General features: G+C 53.3%; 1 protein-coding gene across 3 annotated transcripts in view; it reads left to right on the forward strand.

The window, feature by feature from the left end:
- SSH2 (slingshot protein phosphatase 2) overlaps positions 1-22,771 on the forward strand; it is an 89,452-nt gene that overhangs the window by 35,962 nt on the left and 30,719 nt on the right. For 2 of the 3 annotated variants that reach the window (XM_038165645.2, XM_027471810.3), the window contains one exon: positions 20,336-20,439. In XM_038165645.2, the coding sequence (XP_038021573.2) occupies positions 20,336-20,439 (104 nt within the window). Of the gene's footprint in view, positions 1-6,810; positions 6,956-20,335; positions 20,440-22,771 lie in introns of those variants that run through there. The other variant, XM_038165644.2, reaches the window with a different exon arrangement.

The following is a 22,771-nucleotide window of genomic DNA, read 5'->3' on the forward strand; positions in this document are numbered from 1 at the left end:
GTGGGTCTGCAAGGCACTTGGTTAACTCCACATCTTGAGTAAGAGGGAGTTGCTTGTGTGGTGTGCAGAAGAGCTTGTGTTTATCCATGCCGGAGATTACTAAGCTCCTGTAGCACGAACCTTATCTTCAGAATGCATTTCCTGAATCCATCTTTCTGTCCTTCCTTTCGGTGACAGCTTAGTCTCTCCGTGGCACTTACTACAGCTGCTTGTGGAGAATGTAATACCAAGATAAAGAACTGCTCTGTTCATCTGCCAGCTCTGCTGACCGCTGGGAAAAGTTCTGCGGGCCACGCAGCACCATTCCTGAGAGCCTTCGTTCTGAGTGCCAGGTGTTTCATCACCAGACTGTGAGCAAAGGTATAGCAATTGTAGTAAAATCAGGTTTATTAGATTGGTAACAGATACCTGCAGGGCTAGTTTACTGCAGGTTTTCTGTGGTTGCAGTGTGTTCAGGCCAGTCCGATTACATACCCGTGGTTCACAATAAGCAAGAAGAAGGCTTGAGACTCGATCCTCGTAGCTGAGGGATCAAGCAAGTCCGTGTGACTTGTTGCATTACCAAATTCCTAGGTAAACGCACACTGCTATTGCAAGGAGCTTGCTCAAAATATGAAGGCTTACGAAAAGTCTGATAATTTGTCATTCTAAGTGTGTGAACGGAAGAGAATGAGGAACAAAGCAAGGACAAACTTGGAAGTGAGAGGAATGAAGATGGGTCAGATCCTTCAGCTACCACGAGGGTCTGCTCAGCGCCGAGCAAGCCCGGAGCAGCTGCCCCCCTGCACTTGTGCTCCTCCTTCAGAGGTTACAAAGGAGGGGCTGACGGGGATTCCAGACGTTCTTGTGTCTCCTGCTGAGCATGAACCAGGTTCTCTGGGCCAGAGGAGTCTAAGCTGATGAAAGATTCCAGTTGTAAATAGAAAGGGAGACTCCAAAATAGCAGCTCTGGTCCCTTTCCTGGTAGGGTACCTTGGCAAGGCTTGAAAGTTACACAGCAATCCTTTGTTTTCAGCTCTGCGTGGATTTCAGGCACTCAAATGTATGGTGAGAATCCAGCAAGGGTTTCTGGACTTACTGCCATTCAGTGCTTTGGTATCTTTGCATCAAACACATTCCTTTCTAAAATTAGTTTAAAAATCAGGTTGTGCTTGACACTTGAGCGGATTTACCTGTTCCTTTTCTACAGGTCACTGAAATAGCACATTGCTGTTTCATCATCTCAGCCATGTCAGTTTGGCATTTCTTCTTTGCTGGACTCCAGGTAGTGCTGTAGTGGTTTGCAAGGCTCTGGGTTAGCTTTTCAGAAGCAGCACGGATGTTCGCATGGAGAGCAGCTTGCTGCATAAACAGGATGCTTTGCAGTTGCGTATCCAAAGAGCTACTTTTCTTCAAGGCTGCTCTGGAAATCGCTTGAGTGCGTGTGGAAAGCAGCTCTCCAGGAAGCTCACCATGTTAAACATCCTTGCTGGGAGCAGGAGAAGGCAGCTGTGGGCAAGACGTTTCAGCAAAAGTCTCTCCATGCCTGGCAGCGTCCAACATCGGCGCTGGTACCAGACCTTCACCGCGGCTGCTCGTGTCCCTCGTGCTTCCCCTTTGGTTCCAGTCCCTGCAGCTCCCCGTGCTTCTGCAGCTGTACAGCGGGTGTAATTGAGCCTTGACCTCTTTGTGTCAGACCCTCTGAGATTTAACGATAAGCAAACTGTACAAGGATTGGGTGTGGGTTTTGTGAGGGTTTAATGAAGTGATAATATTGCAAAATAGGTGTTGAATTCTCAGCTGAGAAGCCTAATCATTGATCGTGATGGGCAACTGACCAAACGGGCTCTAAAAGTGTGGTTTTGTTCTGTCTGTGATGCTTATCGGCCTACCTCTGCTCCTGTCTGATTCTTTGCACAAGAACTGAAAACAGAAATACTCTTTGACAGCTTAAATAACCAAATTTAGAGTGTGGCTTCCTGTTCTGACTGGTTCTTCAGGATTCAAGTACAGTTTTGCATGCTTTCCCGGTTCCTGCCTCCCCCCTCTTTTTTTTTTTTTCCTTCTCCAAACCAGATACAGGCTCTTTTCTCATTACTTTGCTGTATTTCCCTTGCTGTGCCTAACGTGCGAGTGTTGCCTTGGTGGGTGGCATGCCTCTTAGCGCTGGGAAAGTTCTGTTTCTTTACACAGTATCTCCTCCTGCCCTGCGTGCGTTGGCTTGTTTATGACCACTGCTACCGAAATGGCTTCGTGTTGTGCTGATAAATGAGACGAGATAACACAGTTGTCTCTGGTTTTTGTGCTGCAAGGCGACTTCTCACTGATGCACTTCTCCCTCCGAAGCGGGGCACCAGGGCAGCGGTAGGAGACCCACAGAGGAGGTGCTGCTATCAGAGGCTCAGTCTCTGCCTGCTCACAGGCTGGCTGCAGTGATTGAAGGCTCTCCCCAGCTAAGCCATCTGTTTGTGCTCCTAATCCGCTCGGTCTCAGCTCGGACTGCTCACTGCTGAGAGCTCCGCATCCGCCGAGCCGTAGGATGAGTTAGCTGACCTCTCACCGGGAGAGAAGGCACACTACAGCCTTTGACTCCTGAACAGCTGCAGTCTAGCACCCCGTCCTTAAAATCTGCCTGGTAAGACCCTCTTTTCCCCACCAGGCCTGATGCCGAGACAGCTGCCTGTGTGGGGAAAGATCGAGTAGAGCTGCCGGTGAGAAAACAAAGCGCTGCGCCCCGCCTGCGCACACGGAAATGAACTCGCTACCTCTGATCTCTGCGGCTCTGCCTGTGCAGGGCTCTCGTGCTCATCTGCGGGCAGTGACGTGTTGTTTTCAAACTCCGACTTCTCACAATGACGGTGGAAACAGCTGCCCGGCAGGCCGGAGCAAACTTTCCGTACGTGCCGTGAAGGTGGCCACGCGGGCACTGCAGCCGTGCATTTCCCAGGGGAAGGAGGATGTGATGGGGGGTGTTTGTCGAACTCAGCAGCCCCAGAGTTTTTTCCATAACCTGGAAACGTGGGTCCAGGCTCTGCATTGCCTTACCTATTACACTGGTGCTAATAGATGTAGGTGTAAATTCCATGCCTGGCAACATCCCGCTGTCCCTTTTACCTTGAACATGGCCAACGTTACAGCTGCAGCCCCTTCCACAGGCTCACCCTGCTGTGCTGGAGGAAGGGAAGACCCTGCCTTGCTTTTGCAGAGTGCCTGGACTTTGTGCAAACTTAAAATAACACCTAACCCTTCTTAGCCACTGAAAGCAGTTTCTAGAGACATGACGATAACAGCTCATGTTCATCAGGGTGTTTTTGAACGAGGGAACTGAGAGCAGCAGAGGCTTGCTGGCATACAAACCGAAATGGAGAGAGGTGGCTGGGCCCGTGTGGGACTGTGTTATGAACCAAACGTGCCTGATAAGACAATCCCTGCTCCCACTTCAATCATCTTCATGCGAGCAGACGCCCAGCAAACCCCTGTGAGATAGGTGGGTGGGTTATGGTGACACCCACACCTCTGGGTGGTCTGACCAGAAGCAGCAATTCAGCCTTAAACTGTTAATCTCGGATGGCACCATCAGCTCCATTAACGCCCTCTTTGCATGTGGACACTGCGCTGATGACACCCTGTCCTGCAGCTTGCTTCTGCAACTGCCAAATCTGCAGATGCTAATGCAGAGCCTGACCAGAGAGCTTCCTGCAGTTTTACTGATGGCTGGTGTAGCCAGGCCTCGGCTGTCCGAGGAGGATCCCATTTGCAAGCTGCCAGCCCCATGCGGGACGTGGAAGTACCCTGTTAGATCACTGCAAGGTGAAAATGCACAAGGAAGGTAAGGCAGGCGGGTGTACGCTGCTGTGACTGCGGCTTTAAGGTACAGACAGTGGGGATAATGATGGTTTTAGGAGTAAACTGCACCTTTTTCAGCCCTGCTGTCTGCAGAACAGAACACTAACAGCCAGGGCAAGAGATTCGTGTAGGTTTTCTCCCTCCAGCCCCTTGAACATCTCTCCAGGGGCAGTTCTCCGGTCCTTCTTTCGATGAGCCTGGCCGTGCATCCTCAGCACTCTGTCCTCATTTTTTATCGGGATGCTCCATACCTGGCTCTGCCTGCCCGCACGGCTGGTGCTTGGCTTTCCAAAGGTCCACAGATGGGTCCTTTTATGGTGTCTTACACCATGCGTCTAGCTGGAGCTGATGAGTCTGCGTGGTGTTCAAAGGTTAGACAGAATCCTTGCTGCCCGGTGAGAGCGATGTGGGGCCGAAATCACAGACGGGGGGCTTGGTTACTGCCTGGCCATGCGGCAGCGTGGTGGCACTGATCCTGTGTCCTCCCCAGGAGTGTGAATGCCGACCCACAGCTCGGCCACGCGGTGCCCTTTTCCCCCCCCGCAGCAAAATGTAATTTCATGCAGCGGGCTGGGAAGCGCCTGAGACCCCGGACGGATTTATTTCCAGCTTGTCACGCCGTGATTAATGCCTGGGCTCACATGCCCTGTGCGGCACGGCCGTGCTTTAGGCTCTTACCTGGCATCGCTGCGATTTCGTGCGCTTCAATCTCCGCATGCATTCACCCCAGCAGAGTGCAGCCGCTCACAGCACCGAGCGGTTCCTTGGCTTTTGTGTCCTGCTGCCCTCGGCTCCAGCCCCTCGAAGCCAAGTGCTACCCCAGCTCCTCCCGCAGGCTGGTGGGCTCACGCTTAAGCTCTTGGATGAGCGCAGGAGGAGACAGCCGTGGAGAAACGGGGTTGTTCTGAACTCTGATGTAAAAAGCAGAACGTGAAAATAACGCGTAAATGGGCACCGGGAGCCGAGGCACCGATCTGACGGCAGGGCCACTCTCAGGCTCATATTCCAGTCTTGGTGGCAACAAAACCAGACTGAAAGCCCTTTTATTAGGATGGGTTTCAATATGCGGACTTTCTGAGCGTTTCCCATTCCTGCTTTCTGAAGTTTCTAAAAGGAAAGAGCTGGGATATTGCTGTCTCCATTTGGTCTCCTAGCATATGGAGGCGCAGTGCTTGTGTCTGTGTTAATCCCGGGCTCGTTCATTTGCAGCCCCATTATCCGGCTGTTAGCTGAGCCGAGAGGACTTCCACATAAGAATAAGGAGAGTTAATCACCGCGCTTGTTTTTAGCAGTTTTGAGGGCTTGCCTTTGTGATGCTAGCTGCAGGTAACAAGTCTGACATCTCTCTGCGCTCTATTTAAACGCAGTTGTTTTTCCACAATGCTTGAATAAAGCCCTTCAGTTGTTAATTAGAATAGAGCAGAAGTTCTGGGCTTGTTTTTCAGTCTCTGAACGTGTGGTATGCGTTACTACCGATGGGAGGTTCCTGCCAGTCTCTTGACCTCTGGAAGGATTGAGTTACCCTCCATTTCTCTAATGCTCTGATTTTTTCCATCACTTCTTGCAGCTCACTTCATTCCTGTTCAGCAAAATGACTTTTTTTGGCACCGCAGCGAGCTGGCACGGCGTCTTCTTTACAGCTGCGAGGAACTGTTACCAGGGATGTGCTCTGGGCTATATGAGATGACGTTGCTTGAATTAATGCAGCCCAACCATGTCCTAGCACAACTTGCAGAATCACGAGTTCTGCCGCTTCGTCTTCCCCTGGGACCGCGGGGAGCGGGGCTGGCGGGGACCTTTCAGTGGGACCCGGGGCGGTTGCCACCGCTTGTGTCACTTTTAGAGCTCCTCTGCCCTTTGGAAGTTTTAGTTGGAAACAATCCCTAGCTGAAGCTGTCTTTTGGCCTCTAGTTCCGCTCCCTGATCATGCGGGCAGTTCTGCAGTGATGCCCTGGCAATAATACATTTTTTTTTCCCCGTTGGGGAGGTGTTAGGACTAACATTCTGCTCCAAACCCAGGGAGTTTGGATGGCTGCCTCCATCCTCACCGCGTTTAAACTCGCTCCTTGCAGTGCCAGCTCCCTGGTGCCGTGTTACCACCCTGAGCATGTGCACCGCCCGAGAATAGCATCTTGTTTGTGTCCCCTTGGGCTGGGACAGCCTGCATTCCGTGGGAAGGGGAAGGCCAAGTGAGCCTCCAGCCCTTCTCCCTTGTTTTCCTCCGCACGAAGCAGGGGGTGCAGGACGCAGCTGGGCTCTCGGGCTGGTGTGTGCGGGGCTGCGTGGGGCTCCTGGTGGAAAACTGCATGGAGGTGGTGGAAAAATCCCAGGCAATGGCAGAGGTCTGTGGGCAGGAGCCTCCTTTCTGCCTTTCCGCCCTACAGGTGCTGGAGCGGGGCATTAAATAGCTTCGGGAGGCCTGGCTCCTGGGCTGGCAGGTCCCTGAGCACCATGCTTCCAGCCACCACCACCTTGCCCTGCCTCCTGCGGGCAAGGAATCGAGGCCGATCCACTGCCTGCCCCATTGGGGTGCTGCAGGGGGGCTGCAGGGCACCCTAAAACCCACCCAGCCCCGGCCCCACAGTGCCACCAGCCCACATTGCCCACCCAACCTGGTTTGGGCACCCAGGGAGGGACCCCCCAGCCTCAAACACGGCTGTTCCGGCCTCAACCTGACCGAATGGGGAGAAAAAAAAACAAAACCCCAAAAACCGCCCTAAAACCACCACCCCCCGCTGCCCCCCGCTGCCCCGGCCACGTGCGGCAGGGGGCGTGGCCACACCACGAGGGGCGTGGCCACACCAGAAGGGGGCGTGGCCACCACGAAAGCGAGCGTGGCGGGGGCGTGGCCAACCGGGATGGGGGCGTGGCCAGGCGGAGCGGGGGCGTGGTTAGGGGCGTGGCCAAGCGGGGGGCGTGGCCGCCCCTGCGCAGTGCGGCGGGGAGCGGCGCGGCGCGGAGCGGGGGCAGCGGCGGCGGCAGCGGCTCCCCCCCCCCCCCCCCCTTCAATACCCCCCCATGCCGCGGGGCCGGGCGGAGCAGCGCGGGGCGGCCGGGCCGCTGGTGGCGCCGCAATGATCCCCTACTTCTCGGACAACGCCGTCATCTCGCAGGGAGCCATCGCCCAGCTGTGAGTAGCAGCACCCGGGGAGGGGGGGTCCCCGCTGGGGTCCCCCCGGTGCCGGTTCCCTTCTCCTGTCCCCGCTTTGTCCCCGCTCCGTGCCCCCCCCTCCTGATCCGTCCCCGTCTCTCCGAGCAAACTTTTCGCTTTCCGGCAGCCGCGGCTCGTCCCGGGGCTTTCCCACCGCCCCCGCTCGCTGCCCGCAGGGGCTCGTTCCGGGGAGCGCTGAGCCCCGGGGTGCCGAGCACCAAAATCGCTCAGCACCGGGGTGCCGGCCCCAAATCGCCTCCTTTACCCCGTGGGCTGCTCGGTAGCAGTGCTCGGTACAGGGTTGTGGGGGTGCATTGGGGCGGTGGGGGAGTTTTTAGGGAGCAGACAGCGCGGTCAGGTCCTGCTTGAGGCTTCTCTACCGCTGGTTTGTCCCATGGAGGCATCACGGAAGGTTTAAAGGTAGCAGGATAAAGCACCGGGGGTCCCACGGGGGCTGCGTGCCTCTATCCAGGAGCCCTGGCAAAGCCCCGAGCCGCACGGCGCTGCCCAGCTCGCAGCAGGGACCCCTGCTTGTGCTCGGGGTGGAAACACGTCCCAGGACTCCGTGGCCTCTTTTTGGAGCACAAGCAATCACTGCTGCGTTGGGTAATCAGCTAAGTCTCTCTGAGCCTTTCATACCTGACCCAAAATGCTTATAATTAGTCTTTTTTTTTTTTTTTTTTCTCCCCGCTCGCTCGCGGCGGTGCCTGTAAGTGTTCCAGCTCTCCCTGCGGTTGCTGATAATGAAGGTTTAGCAGTGATTTACCTGAGCTGTTCCGTAGAAGCAGGAATGCAAATTGGACGTGCCCTGGGCTTTGGGAAATAAAAACACTTCTGTGATTGTGGGGAGAAAACCCCAAACCCCAACGAACCCGCTGTAGGCTGAAGCCCTGCCTCACAGATCGGTAGGGTTTACCGAGCTCTGTCAGGTAGCTAGGTAACAATTTCAGTGCTTTTAAGGTGTTTGCTCTACTCGCTGCTCAAACACTGAACGCAGGCTCTGAGGCTGTCCAGAAAGGGACGGAAGGAGAGGGGAAATGGGGCGCTGGCAGCCCCAGCTCCCACCTGGGCGCAGGGCGCACCCGTTCCTCCTCTGGCTGGGGAGATAACCGGGTTATCGGGGAGCTCGCGCCGTCCTTTGCCTTTTCTGCAAGGAAAGATTAACAAGCGTGAGAGTGACAGAGCTTTTAGCCCACGTGTAAATGTCTGCACGAGGCTGGATTAATATTTTGAGAGCGGTCTCAATCAGGACAGTGTCCGGGGCTGGCACAAGAAGGACCTGTTTTTAAATTTACACTGCTCTAATTACAGGTTCATAAAGGCTGGGTAATATCAGGCGTCCTAATTTCCTTGTGGGCAAGACCTAAAAATCCAGATTTTGTTCCTTTTGAAACTTATTCTCTGCGGAACGAGGAGGACGTCGGCGACCCAAATGTTGTCGGGAACTTGTGTTTCAGTGTCCTTTAGTAGTTGTATTTGGCTGGTCAGCTCTGGCTTTCAGAGATCAGCACAAATTGCTCCTGTGTTGACGCTTTTAGCCACTAACGTGGTCAGCTGCCCTGGGTCTGATTCATTTCAGGTTCACAAGGACTCAAATCTGTATCTGAGGGACTTGGGTTTCTCCAAACGCTCAGGATTTACGGTTGTAACTTGTTCCAGAAAGTCTTGCTACTCTTGGTGAACCTAGTGGGACTTCTGCTGATTTCCTGGCTTTATTTTTGTGTGGGATTCAGAATTCGCTTTGGTCTAATGAAACCCTAAAGCAGCTGATGGAGAGATAGAAGGAAAAAAAGCCAAACTTCAGACATCCTGCGAATACCAGAGAATTTTGTAGCAGAAGCAGCCTGGAGAGCTTGCCGCAGATCACTTCTTCCTGTCTGCAGTCGCTTCCTTTTTCTCGTGCCAAGTTTTAGGTATCTAACTCGTTGCTGGTGCCCCTGAAGTGCTTTTTCCGTGGCCCTGTGATAGTGCTGCTCCTCGTGCCAGATTCCTCTGCCCCCCTTTCCCTCTTTGTGGTGGTGGCAGGGAAGGGTTCCCCGCTGCGAGGGCACCAGGACAGCCAGCAGTGCCTGAGGATGTTGGTGGGTGCCTGCCCTTGCTTTCAAACCCCAGCACCCAGCTGTGGTTTTCAAATCCCTTGGGATTTGGGTGCATTTTGGGCTGCGTCCTGCACCTTGAAGCAGCTCTGGGAGCCCACGCCGAGCACGTGTTGGAGCGCTCCGAGTGTTTACTACTGCATCCCCCGACGCTCCTGGAGCCAGATGGATCTGAAAATGAACACGCTGCTTTCCCTGCTTGCTTCATCCCAGCCTGTGTCCTATTATAAGACGTTAACCGAGAGTTTTTACAACGAGTATTTTAAACATTGGGGGACAAATCGAAGCAGCACGGGTAGTTTATTCACAGCGTCACGGGCATGGCTTGGAGCTCTTTAAAAAAAGAGAAGTAAAACCCAGAAGTTAATCAGAACACTTTCAGCAGAGGGTTAAAGGTAGCCACAAAACGTTGCTGCAGGCTCGCTGTCCCCCAGAACCACTCTTCCCGTAAGCAGCAGCCCTGCGCTGGGGTGTGAAGCAGCGGCGTGACGCCGTAAGAGGAAGCTGCAGGTGATTGCGGGCTGCATCACCGCGTGATACGCACCCGTTTTATCACCGCCACCTCGCCGCACCGTGTCCTTGTGCCCGGGTCCTCATCCTTCTCCACCCTGCCGTTCACCTTCGTCTTCAAAGCCCTGCGGCTGCGCCTCGGTGCTGTGAAGTCCTGAGGGCACCTCGCTTGAAGCTGTGCCACGTGCCCCACCAGGATCCTCACTGAGTGCGTGGCCGCCGGTGCTGCTGTTTGGAGACTCTTTATTTATTTATTGCTGCACGGGAAGCTTCACTTTTTCCCTGCTCACGACGTTCCTGCTGCCAAAAGCCCTGTTCGCTCAGCAATTAGGCTGCTGTCCTCAGAGCAGCGTGCTATTGGAAATCTTTAATCGCCTCTGTACCTCCCGAAGTACTTCAGCATTGTGCTGAGAATCGGCGATATTTCAGGTTTGAAGAGATGATGCTTGGAAAGCCGGTGTGTGCGGCTCCAGGGGACGGCCCCAAACCCAGCAGGGACACGGAGCAGCATTTGGGCAGCCCCTGGGGGTCCAGCCTGGCCCCTTGCCCCTGGGCACAGCACCTCGTGCTGGGCTTCCCGCTGCCCTGTGGGGCTGCCAGCCTTCTCTCTTCCTTCCTCTCACCCCGATAAGAAAGATGACGTGTAAAAGGTCCCTTACTACCTGCTGAGTACTAAAAGCCGTGCAAATAAGCTGCGGTAATTGGGTAAAAGTAGTGTGCTGCCTGCTCCGGGCTGATCATTAACCCAGGCAGGGCCCTATTGTTCATAACTACTTTTCCTGTTTGGCTTTTCCTTTTATTCCCCTGGAAGCTATGGGTATTTGTCTCGCTGAGCCTTCCTGGTAGGGGGCAGGGAGAAGGATGGAAGGAGGTTATGGGATGACGTTGAGGGATGGGAGAGGTTATGGGATGTAAAAGTAAAATTTGGACAGCGCATGAGGGTTCCCCACACCACCCAGCAGCTCTGAGGTGGGATATTTTATCGGGGAAGCCCACGCAGGGCTGCCCAGCTCCTGCCAAACAGGCTGCGAGGGGCAGAGGTTGCCTCTGAGATGGACTCGCCATCGTCCTGGAACTTCTGCAGATGCTCCTTGTCTCTGGAAATGCTTGGGATTTTTTGCAGGATTACGAAGCAGAAGGACCCGGGGCGAGATTATCAGCAGAAAAGGACCTTTTGGGGCCGCTTCATAGGCTGCCTGGGATTTTTCCACAGGACTCTACTTCCTCGTACCTTTATCAGAGAGCCCCTGGCTAAAATATTGCTTCATTGTTTTTTAAACAACTTCAGGCAAACTTTTTCTCGAAGCGTTGCTCCCGACCAGTGCTCGCAGGGTCAGAGAGAGTTTAAAACCCCGCATCCCGCTCCGCCACGGGCTGCGGAGAGCTGCTGCCTCCTCTGCATCAGTCTGGCAAACAGCATCCAAGTTATCAGCCCGTATGGGCCTGAAACTAGTTCAGCAAATATTTTTTCTCCAGTGTAATGGCTGTAATGTGTCCAGAGCAACTCTGCAGCTTGAGTTTCCAGCTGCGGCGCCCCGGAGCAGCTAGCTGAAGGCTCCCAATCCCCCAAATGCAAGGGGGTGAAGTTCCCCCGCTGCCCTTCAACCTGCACGGCTGTGCTTTCGGTGATGTGTTCAGCAGCCAGCCCCTTGCTTCGCCTGCTCGTGTGGGCCGGGGCTTTAATTTAGCAGCTTGGAAGTAACTGGAGACCGGGAGCGGTGGCTCTGCAGCCACTTGTGACTGCTGGGGGGGGATTAGCCAAGTGCTTTGTGACAGGGAGAAGCCTTCTGGTTCAAGGACACCAAGCAGCCGCAGCTGGGGAGGAGAAAACCCTGTAAGGGTGAACACAAAACTCATCCATACCCCAGTGTCAGCTGGGGCTGAGGGTGCTGGGGCAGCCCAGCCTGCGGGGGTAGGGTCAGCGCCTCTTGGAGTTGGCAGCTTTTCCCTTTTGGGCATTTTTAGGGATATTAAGGCCACAGGCTCCTCATTCAGTGCATTTTTTTTTTGTTTATCCCGTACTTATCTGGCCCTCCTCAGCCCTTTGGAGTCCGTCGGTGTATTTGTAATAAGCCATTTAAGAAGCGTGCTTTTTCTCAAAACACCTTTGTTACAAGTAGGCTAAACCCACGGGCTGCTGAACCAGAAGTGATTTAGCCCTTTCTGTAAACAAATGATCTTTGTCACTTTGCAGTGAAGCCCTCGGCTGAACGAGGTCCGTGCCGTCCCCCAGCGTGTGCTTCCTTGGCTCTCGGGTCTCGGTGACTCCTGCGTTGGGTTTACACGGGGAAACTCCAGGCTTCTCCCTGGAGAGGTGCAGGTTTGTCCCAGCTGGGTTCTGGCTCTGTGCAGTCCCAGAGATGAGCTGGGGTACGTCTGTCCTTCAGTCCAGCGCTGCCTCGAAGCGCCCTGGCTCCATGGGCAGGGACCCGGCCCTACAGAGGACTGCTGGGGTGAGCTGAGCTTGGGGTTAACTTGGGTGAGTTTGGGATTCATTTGGGTGAGCTGAGCTTGGAGTGAAGCACCCTGACACCAGCACACAGGCAGCTTAGGAGCCGTCATCTGCTCTGCACTTGCCTCCTGCATTTAGAAATCACCTCCTTGCCATGTCTGATGAGCTCCGGGGTGTCTCCTATCTCCTTGCACCTCCTTCTCCTGCGTGAAGAGAACGGATTTGCTTGTCCGAGCCTCTGGTCTCCCCACAGCCTCAGCCCTCAGGCTGCCCAGCAGGTCGCTTTGTGGCCAGCAGTGTCGTCACTTGGGCACGTTCAGCTCACCGAGACGCCGGGCGGCTTTCCTGATGTCCCGGGGCTGGTGAGAGGCTCCCAATGGCAGGTGGGACTGCAGCGGTGTTATTCTGATTACCCAGCGATAACCAACTCTACCAGGCCATAATTTCAGGGGAACCTTCAGCTGTACACAGCTACAGATAAGAGAAGCTATCATCGGTTTCACCTTTGTCCTCTAAAACTTGGTCTGCCGGTGTCTTGCTTTCTTTACCTTGATGCTGGATTAAAATGAGCTCAGAGTTGTGCCCACACCCTTTCATTTTATTTTTTTTAAAGCTCATTGAGTGGCAGCGTGCGACGAGTTTGTCACTGGCCGGGATGATGATGATGATGGTAGTTTGCTGGTGGTGGTTTTCCCTTTATTTACTTTGAAAAGGAGGAGGAGAAATCCAAACCCCAGCGGAAAGCAGCACAGCTGCATTCCTCCGTGTGTCGCAAGGACGGAAAGCCAGTTAGTCTAAATAAAAACAAATAATTTGTCAGCACCATCCCTAGCCCCCCTGCTGCTTTAGCACGGCGAGAAAGTTGCAGGAGAGCAAACGGAGGAACGGGGCCGTGCCTTGTTAGCAGGTGGGGTGCTGAGTGCTGGAGAAACACCCAGCTGCGAGCCGGGCCGTGAGACATTCGGTGTGTGCAGGGAGCTGTGGGTTGCTGAGCAGTGCCTCCGAATGTCAGGGCTGTTGGATGTGCCCAGAGGTGGAGGTTTTTGAGAGCAGGTCCCTCTGGCAGCAAGCAGGGAGGCACGGAGATGTAGGGTGGGTGCTCAGCGTGGTGCAAAACCCTGACCCAACTGCAATGGTCCTGCTTTGTCCTCGGTTCCTTTAAGCACATCATGAAATGCTTCGTGGGACTCGCTCACACTCAAAATTAAGCAAATATCTGTCGTAGAGGCTTTTTAAAAGCTGTTTAAGAGCCTTTTCCCTAAAGTACGCTCTGTTCTTAGAGACTTCTCCGGGTCTGCGCTCGGTGTTGCATTGATCTCGCTGCTTCCACGTGTGGTTTTTAAATGGGTTCTCATGTTTTTAGGAAATACGAGGACCTGCGTTAAGAGCTACTGAAAATTGGCTGCCAAACTGCTGAAAGTGCTAATTCTGATGAAATTTAGCACCTGATTTCGCAGGGATAAACACATCTGGAATCTCTGCTCTTTGAGTTCAAGCTCTTGTAAAATAAAACTTTATTTAATGGGTTTCCAGCCCAAGACCTAGTCAGCTAAACTTCACAGGGTTCTTGTGTTGAGTTAAAAACGCCTTAAAACACATTGAAAAGAGGAGTGCTGACATCTCCTTTAGCTGGAAGTCACGGGAAGATATTAAGAGTAAGTTAATTTGCAGCTGCGCCGAGGAATCTCAAATGCAAAGCTGCTGCAGGGCCGTGCTTCGGGGCGATGCGTGCTGGTGTTGCCTTTTCTTTCCTGTTTTATGGGCAGACAGCACAAAACGTGCATGGTTCAAGCGATGCTGCTTATTATTTCAAATTTGCAAGGGTCTGTATAAGCACCTTGCAGTGCTGTTGGATGGTTTGAAGTTCACTTGTCTGCTCTGTAGAAGTGTTCCAGCTCCTTTCCCCTCTCGTCCCGCCCTTCGTTTCAGCCTTTCTTTAGGCTCGGAGATGCAACGGTGCTGTTGGACATCCCCCAGTCTGTCAGCTTCTGTTTAAAGCGGTGTATGGTGAGTGATTAATGGAAATTATTTCAGGAATAAAGGCCTCCTGGTAAGCCGATCCCTATTGAGAGAGCCAGAAGAAAAGCAGAGTCACAAGGGGTATCGTCTCCAGGAAGAGCTCGCCGCATCCGCGGGGGGAAGAGTTGGACTGGAGAGCAGTGCTGAGTCTGCATGTTGAAATGCGTCATAATTATATCTCAGGGTCTCATTCGGAGAGCTTTTCCTGCTCTCTCCGGATTGTCACTTACGCCAGCAGGACGTTGGAGTGCTGTTCTCTGCTGGTTGCCTTCCCTTCTAATGGGGTGAGTTCTCCAAAGGCTGGGCTGCCCCGTTCCTCAGCGCTGTGGGGTCAGGGAGCCTAAAGTGATGCTGTGTTTCCTCTTCAGTTTGCAGCTTTAAAACAAATCCCAAGTTTGTGTTGGCCTTGCTTATGTTAAGGACTCTCCCCCACTTAAATTAGCCTTAAAGAAAAGATACAGATGCATGAAACTACTTCAACTTTAAAATGTTTGAGTTTGGCTATGATGCTTACTCACTGCTAACCAGCCCGAACTTCAGGCTGATATTTACAGCCCTGTTAAACTTTATTCGCTCTCAATTGTGGCTGTGCTATTCCCTAACATGAAGCCACAGATGTATTTGCAAATTGGTCCACCAGCTAGGCAGGTGAGCAGATCATCGGCCTGGTTATGGGCTGTGTCAGCACAGCAGGAGCTCCGAGCACCTTCCAGTTCACATCAGCACCCACTGATTAGCCACCCGCCGGGTTCCCGTCCCTCTGGAGCTGCTCACCACCCACTGCCCTCTGTGCCAGCCCAAAGGGGCAGCCAGCTCTGAGCTGGTTTTGTTCTTCTTGCTGGAAGCTGTGATTTAGGGATCAAGGATGGGGAGGATGCAAGGAGAACGAGAGAAAATTGGAAGTGCTGAGTACTGCAGAAGTTAAAATACCGAACAAATAACTTCCTTGTATTATATGAGCGAAGTCCAACAGCCTCTTGAAGATTTGTGATGCTTTGGGGTAATCAAGCATCTGCTTGTTTTTAGCACAGAGGAAAGGCTTATTATTAGGCATTGATTTCTGTGCGGGCAGACAGAGCCATCCTTGTTTTGGTGCTCTGCTCGCAGGGGACCATTAACGTGCGGGCAGCGAGGCTGCCACCAGAGCTCCCCCAGCACAATTCCTCCGTGCCGGGTGCTCACGGAGTTGAACTCCCCCAGGACTGGTGCTTACGGGGCTTTGCGTCCCCAAAGTGCTGAGCATGCTTGGCCTAAATATAGCTGCCCCCAAAACCTGGGTGGTGCAGGATGGCGCGGTGACCTTAGCGTGTCTCGTGTGCCTTGGGTCACGGCAGTATTTAAAGCATCGGGGTCATGGGGGTGGTGGGCTCACGGGCAGGGCCGTGGCAGCTGGGAGTGGTGCCACCACGTGTTTGGGGGGGTCTGGGGAGAAATTAGGGAGCTAAACGTGGGTAGATGTGGTGGGAGGGCTTGTGTGTGTGCTGGGTGTTAGCCAGCTGCTGCAGAGGTGGTGTGGGGTGAGGGCGATCGGTGACCACCGAGATAATTCGGGGGGGAGGAAGAAAAGATCAGCACGTGTCAGCCAGAGGGGCGCTTTTCTGGAGATAACTCATCAAAACCCTATTTTTTTCCTTTGATCCTTGACGTGGCAGGTTCTCCTTATGATGTTTTCTCACGCTGATTAAAGTGTTTTTAAAGAATGTATTTCTGGAGGTGTTGGGTGGGTGCCGGGGGCAGGAGGAGCTGGCAGGATGGTGGTGTGGGGCACGAGGTGGTGCCCTCCAAGTGCGTGTTGGAGTCCGTGGGGCTCCATCTGGGAACGTCTTGACTTGGAGACCTGGAGGAAGCCCTCGGGGACTATCGTGTAAAGCAAATTCCTTTCACAGCCTCGTTTCCTGCCCCGGTCTCTAGCCTAAAGCCCTGTGCACAGAATCGGGTTTCTGCTGTGAGCACCGAGTGCCCGGATCTCGCAGTCAGCACCCCGGTTGTGTTCCTGGTGCGTGAGCTCTGCGTTGCTGGAGGAAAAATGATTTGTGCTCCTCTGCTGCCCTGCATTCCAGAGCACGTCAGAGCCCTGCTTGCACAACTCGTTTTTCTCTTGCTTTGGGGGACTTTTCTTGCCCTCCGGGTGCATCCCCCGGAGCACAGCTGAGGACTTGAGGCTACCGGGGAACTCACGCAGGCTTTGACATCTGCAGCAGCTGGTGAATGATAAAACAAATCTGGGAACTTCTTTTCGAGTCTGCCTTACAACCCAGCCTGCTTCCCTGCTGCAAATGGGTCAGTTCCCCTGCCCGTGAGGGAGCACATCTGGTCGGTGTCCAGGGGATGTGGCTGGGGTGAGTTTCTGAGCCCAGAGCCGCTGTCTTTGGTGCCATCTCCAATGGATGCCACTGCTCCGTGTTTCTGTTCCATGTAGCGTGCAGGGCTTCAAAGGGGGCTGCCCTGCAGTTTGGCCAGAGCAAGAGAACCAGGAGGATGCCTGCTTTCCCCCAGGAGCTTGAGCCCTGGCTGCTGTGATGCTCTGAAGCAGGAGAGGTGAATGCGATGTCCTGCCAGAGGCACAGGCTTTGCTGGCATGCCCTGGCTGCTCCTGCTCTGGAGGCTGCAGAAAGGTTTCTGGGGTTCAATTCAAACACACCTGGTGGCAAAGAAACACGGATGACACGTGAGCACGATGTTTTTTTCCAGCAGTGGCCTCAACCCGCAGGCTGTTAGCTCGGCAGGGTGCTGAGTGGGTGTCAAAACTCCCTGCAGCTGCGTTGGGTGACCCGGGGCTGCTGCGATCCCCTCTCTGATACTGCCTGAGCTGCTTGGTCTGTGCAGCTCAGGTGGCTGCTCTCTGCTTGCAAACACAGCCAGAATCATCAGTGCTGCAAGGCTCCATGTGTGCCATGAACTCGGAGCAAGCAGAGGGGATGCCCTTAGGGCTGTGATGCCTTTAGAGCTGAGGCTCGCACCCATCACCCCACCTTTGGGCATCTTCTGCAAACAGGAACTTGTCCTGGCTCTCAGCTCAGCCCCAGCAGTTGCCCATCGTGGAGACCGAAGCGAGGGAGAAGATGGCTTGGCTAAGGCGAGAAGGGCTCGGTAGGTCAGCACAGACAAACCCCCGCGGGCATTGCAGCCCTCCCTGTGGTTGTGTCGGTGCAGTCGCAGCTGAGCTCTCTCCCCAGGGAGCCCCACCTTGGAGCAGAGGAAATGCCTGCAGACAGCCCTTTAAGGGGAGGAAAAAAAAAGTCACAAATGCAGATGTTGCTAAAAACGCAGCGTGCGTCAGGCGCTGGGGATGGGGAGGGTTCCCACGCTCTGTTTGTTTTCCTCCTTGGGCCGGTTCTGAAGTTGCAGAAGTGCTGAGTGGCAAGAGGCTGCCGGGCTGGAGAACCACTTCCCCTTTCTCTCCTTGCCCTCGGCGGTGTCACCTCTGTTGACAGCACCGCAGAGCCCTTTTCGGGAAGCCGTGGCCTTGTTTTGCTCTATGCTGGGCTTGTTTCTGTTCTGAACCTCAGAGGGGCCTGGCTGTGTCCGTGCCAGCTGCCCCTGCTAATATGGCAGTACAGAGTGGTCCTGAGGCTTTTTCTTGCCTTTTCCATCTCCTGCTTCTTGTTGTGGGGTTTTTGTTAGTGACGGGTGCTGCTTTGCTTTTCCCAGTCCTGTGCGTGAGGATAACTGGCTGCCGTCGCTGTTCACCAGACTTAAATTGTGAATCATTTCACCAGGCTCCAACGCTCAGCAGAGCTTAAACTGGGAGCCAAGCATTGCCTTCCTCTATAGAAGTCACAAATACTGCTGTTGTAGGCAATAATTAAAACAAAGTGCTTTAAAAAACAGGCAAGGGAAAGAGGGAGGATGAAAACTGATGCACGGGTGAGCCGGAGGAGTTTGGGCACTGCTCTAGGCAGGGGTGCTGGAGCTGGCGATGCTCTCGCCTGGAGGTTTGATGGAGAAGGGCCCTCAGGTCCCAGCTGTGCTGACCGCCCTGGGCTGGGGCTGGTGCTGGAGGAATTGGGGTTTTGTCCCTTGTGGGCAGGTGGGCACACAGCAGGCGATGCTGTGTCCCATGCTGTAGGGAAAGAGCCAGCTCCTGCCTGCTGCAGCACGGACCTGGGCACTGTGCAGCCTGTTCCCAGCTCCAGCTGCTGCCCCTCGGTTAGTTTTGCCCTGTGTGATGGAAATGAGAAGAGTCCTAACCTGCAGCCCCCTACCTACGTGCTGCTACCCACTAGAAGTGGTTAAATCCCTTGGGGTGAAACCTCGGGCACAGGCTAAGGGCTGCTAATGCTGCCTGTAGGCTTGGCTGATAAAATGAACTAGGTGAGAACAGGCTGTGATTGCCGGCTTCTTTCTCCTCCCTGACGTGTGTTTGCCTCTGTGGTGAGGTTGTAAAGGGAGGAAGAAAAGGTGAGAAGTCATCTGAGTCGGCAGCCTGGTCTGAAGGAGCTCTGTGCGCCTGCTCACCCCGCTCTAGTACCCAGGCTTTAAAAAATTTGCAGCTTGAGGGCTTTCAGAGGATCTGTGTGCCAGCAGGAAGGCTCAGGCAAAATTCCTGACCTGAGCAGGGTCTGTGTGCTGTGCCCAATTATTTCTACTTCTTCTTTGGCACAGAGAAAGATCTCTGATCAATTTTAATTTGCAAAGAGTGATTTTTTTTTTCCTTTTTAAAGTTCTGTCTTGCTGAAACATCCAGTGCATGTTTTGACGTCTGCTATAATTCTAGAAAATAGCCCGGGGAGAAACCGGGCGAGGAGGGTGCCGAGGTGCAGCCTGCACAGGGGGGTGTGCTGCGGGTTCAGAAAGGGGCTTCCTGCATGTGCATCTGCCCTGCTGGGGCTCCAGGAATTTGATTGTGTGATATCCCCACCAGGAAAACAGGGAGATGCCCGGACGTGTGTGAGGTTAGGGGGAAATCCAGCCGTAACGCAGGGTTTGTAACTCCCTGGTTCAAGAACCCAGCAGGTGACGCCTGGGGGTAAAGCGGTCAGCCCCAAAGCAGGAAGGCAGCTCGTGGCACGCTGGCTCCTGGATCTCAGTCACGCAGGATTTCTCTGTGATGCTGTGGTGTTTGGTTGTGGTTAGGCACCGATCTGCCCCGAGGAGCCACCAAAAAGTGTCCCTGGGGCAGCAGCAGCGGGGACACGGCCCTGCAGGCGGTGACCTGGCGCGGTGCAGCGCTCGCCCTCCCTCCGTACGTAGAGGTTCTTCAAACACATGCCGGGGCTTTTTGCCCTATTGTTATTTCCTGGCCCTTGGCCCTTAAGGGAAGGGAGTAAATAATCATTTCTGTTACTTGCTTAAGCGGAGAAAGGAACTGAGACGTTCCCAGTCTCTTCTCTGGTTGACAAGGACACACCGTCTGCTTTTTGAGGGCATGGAGCTGCTGCGGTGCCTGATGCCAGGGACTCTCCCATCCTGTCTTATCGTGCTCATCAACCATCCTGTTGACTGTAGGATTGTTTTTGGCTTTCTTCAAAGCGTGTACGACGATCTCATCACTTCTGAGAAAAGCAGGAACCCTGAACTGTGCTGCAACAGGATGGCTTAATTGCAACATCTGTAGTGAGCTCTGCTTTTTCCATGTGCTGCAGCATCTTAGAGAGTTACTGGAAGAAGTGCTCAAACTCTCAGCTGTACCACGGAGCTCGAGGACTCCTGGTATTGCCCCTTCCCACAAACCTCTCTCCTCGTTTGACTCCATAAAGGGCAAAATCAGGGCAGCAAGAGATGTCTGAATTGAACAGCACTACACTTTTGCTTTTAATTTGTCGGTCTTTGAGTAAAACATCACACAATTCGTAGTATTTTCATGGCTTCTTAATCTGTTGCATGCACTAATTAATTTTCTTTTGGCTAACTGCTGAAGGAAGACATTTGTTTCTACGGGGCATCAGCTGTGCCTGAACCACAAAGCACGGGGTTAACAGGATCCATAATTGCAGCGATGCGTGGGCTTGCCGTATTAATCACCATTTAGAAATGTGGATCTCTCATCTTGGCTTTCAAGTCCAAAATATAGCCATAGGTTAATCCCCTCTGCCTGCTCAGGTTCCACCTCTGTGGGCAGAACAGCACCCGGCACATGTTCAGCTTTTCGAGGTTCCTCTGTGATGTTTGCAGTACTTTGGGGGGGAAGTTCTCTACCAACAAAATAATTTGAACTAAATCTATTTTGTGCAAAAGAACAGAGCACTCATTCCGTGAATCCAGCCGATTTTGTTGCTTTTCTCCTTCTAAAAGACAATAAAGCGATTCCCTGGCTCACTGTTTGTGTCTCTTCCCTTGCAGCATCAGCGAAAGCTTCCTGACGGTGAAAGGAGCGGCGCTCTTCCTGCCCCGAGGGAACGGCTCCTCCACTCCCAGGATCAGCCACAGGCGCAACAAGCATGCAGGTAGGTGCAGCTGAGGGCTGAGGCTCCTCTGCTCTCCTCTTTCCCAGTCCACCTTTCTCAAATTCGTTCTCTGCAGATGGCACACACATTGCTTGTTTGCACCAGGTGTGCCTTAGAGCTAGATCTCCCAGCCTCAGGACTTAGATTTTATACCAGTAGGAAAAAAAAGTTTCAGTACTCTTTGTAACCCAGCAAAATCAAACAAAAAGAGTGACTTTGGGGCAGTAATCACGGCATCATGGAGGGTTAAGAACTGCCACCCCAAAAAAAGGTCCTGCTGTACCTTCTGTGTGAGGGAGGATTGTACTCAAAGTCTCTTACGCTGTGCTGGAAAACCTGAGGTTAGATACGAGATGAGTAATTGCCCTTCCCGATCTGAGAGTTACTCCTGATGGAGGAAAGGGAGGCTGCTCACCTCTGCGTGGTGGTGAGGAAAATTCTGAGCAACGTCGGAGTGACTTTGCAGACGTATCAGCAGTGAATAATGTGGAGGCAGGCAGAATCCCGCCCCCTTTATCACCTGGACGTTAGATTTGTGTTTTTGCTTTGACTCTTTGTTTGAAAAGTCAGTCTGAATAATGAAACTCAAACATTTCGGGGTAGGTTGTTTTCCGATGTGTGCGTGGTGCTTATTCACTGATGGTGTGTTACAGGGATCAGATAGTGTGGGGTTTTTCCCTGCCATTAAACTATCAGCAGGAAAAAAACAACGTACAGAATTTCGGGCTTATCTGTATGGGGCAGAGGCAGAAGCAGAGAGGCTGGAGCTGTCGTTCTTTGCCAAAAAGTGCCCCCAAAAAGTGATTTGATCTGGTTCCAGGTGTAGGTTTCTTTGTGCTCTGATACCATCAGTGTCACCCAGCTCTCCATCCGGCAGTTACTGGGCTGATCCACCTCACAACCTGTTCACAAACGTCTTTATAGATGGAGTTTAAGTCAAAAGGCAGTTAATTACACACAGCTACACATCACACACAGCATAATCAGTACCCAGATTGCTTTGACTGAGATGCATTAATTGCCAATTTTCAAAGGAAAATAAATTGTCCTAAAGTTAATTCAAAGCTGGCCCTTCTCATTGGAGCTGAAGTGGCTTTGCCTTGCACAGGAGCCCAGCTGAAAGTTGGGCAGGTTTCCCTGTGAGCCCACGTGAGGCATTGCAGACAGCTTTGGGTCTCTTGCTGCTCACGTTCTACTTGCTACAGATAACCTACGAGAGGTTTGGAGAGCTTGGTGGAAAATCCTGGTGCTTGGTAATCAGCACAGAGATTTTGGAAGCTGGGCTGCCAAGAAAGCAAACCCGGTGTGTTGTAACTGCTTACAGCAAGGTGCTCTATTTAAGAAGCTGGCTTGCCTAAGGGATGGGATTTCTGTTCTTAGAAGACTTCACTTAGGGGGCGAGAGTTCCAAGGCATCAGCACTCGTCCTTTCCTCAGCTTCCCTGCTGGTCAAGTGATGTTAATGCTGTGGCATTTTTATAAGGCACTTGGAGATTTCCCTGCAAAGTGTCCTTTGAATGAGCGCACCCCATTCATCTCTTCTGTGGACCTTCCTGACGTGCAGCATGTGCCGGCAGACCAAGGCACTGAGGGATCCGTGTGCCTCCTTCCTGAGCAAAACATCTGTGCCACCAGAACTAAACCAGCAGCATAGAGAGGGTGATTCAGGGAGTGGAACCGGCCGCTGGCGGTGAGCTCGGTGTGCAGCACAGGAAGCAGCCTCCTTCCTCAGCCTCTGATGATCCATGCTCCGCTTCCATCCCACGTGTGTCGAGGCTTATCTCTGGCACACAAAGCCAGAAGGGGGCTGGGGAGCGGGCGTAACTTCCCCGTACATCGTGCCTTTGGATGCAGTCGTGCTTCAAGTGGCCGCGGGATTGTGTTCCGGGAAGGCTCCCTGACCTCCCAGACCTCCCTCCCTAATTCATCGGGGTGCTAGAACCCAGCGTGAAGGGTAAATGCGTAACAGGAAATAATTAATGCTCACACCCATTTCTTTAATTGTATCACCTTCAGAAATGGAAATTGCTTGCTGGCAGACGGACTAGATAAGGTCCCAGCTGTCTGCCCCTCTCCCCGGGTGGTCCTGCGTGCCGTGCCACCCGGATCTGGGGGCTGGGGGCTTGCTTTCATGCTCTGGTGGTGCTGGAGAAGGCCAGAAAAGGATGCAAATTCCCTGGGGCTTTTGCCATCTCTGGAATACTATAAATCGGTTTTAAGATCCCATCTGAGCACTAATGCTTTGCACCTAGCCTGCCAGCTCGGAGGAAACAAAGGCATCTGCTTGCTGCTGGACAATGTGATAGGAAGCAGCAGCCGTGCCAGGAATGCCA

Source organism: Anas platyrhynchos, chromosome 20 (genome assembly GCF_047663525.1).
Source record: "Anas platyrhynchos isolate ZD024472 breed Pekin duck chromosome 20, IASCAAS_PekinDuck_T2T, whole genome shotgun sequence".
Classification (NCBI taxonomy): Eukaryota; Metazoa; Chordata; class Aves; order Anseriformes; family Anatidae; genus Anas; species Anas platyrhynchos.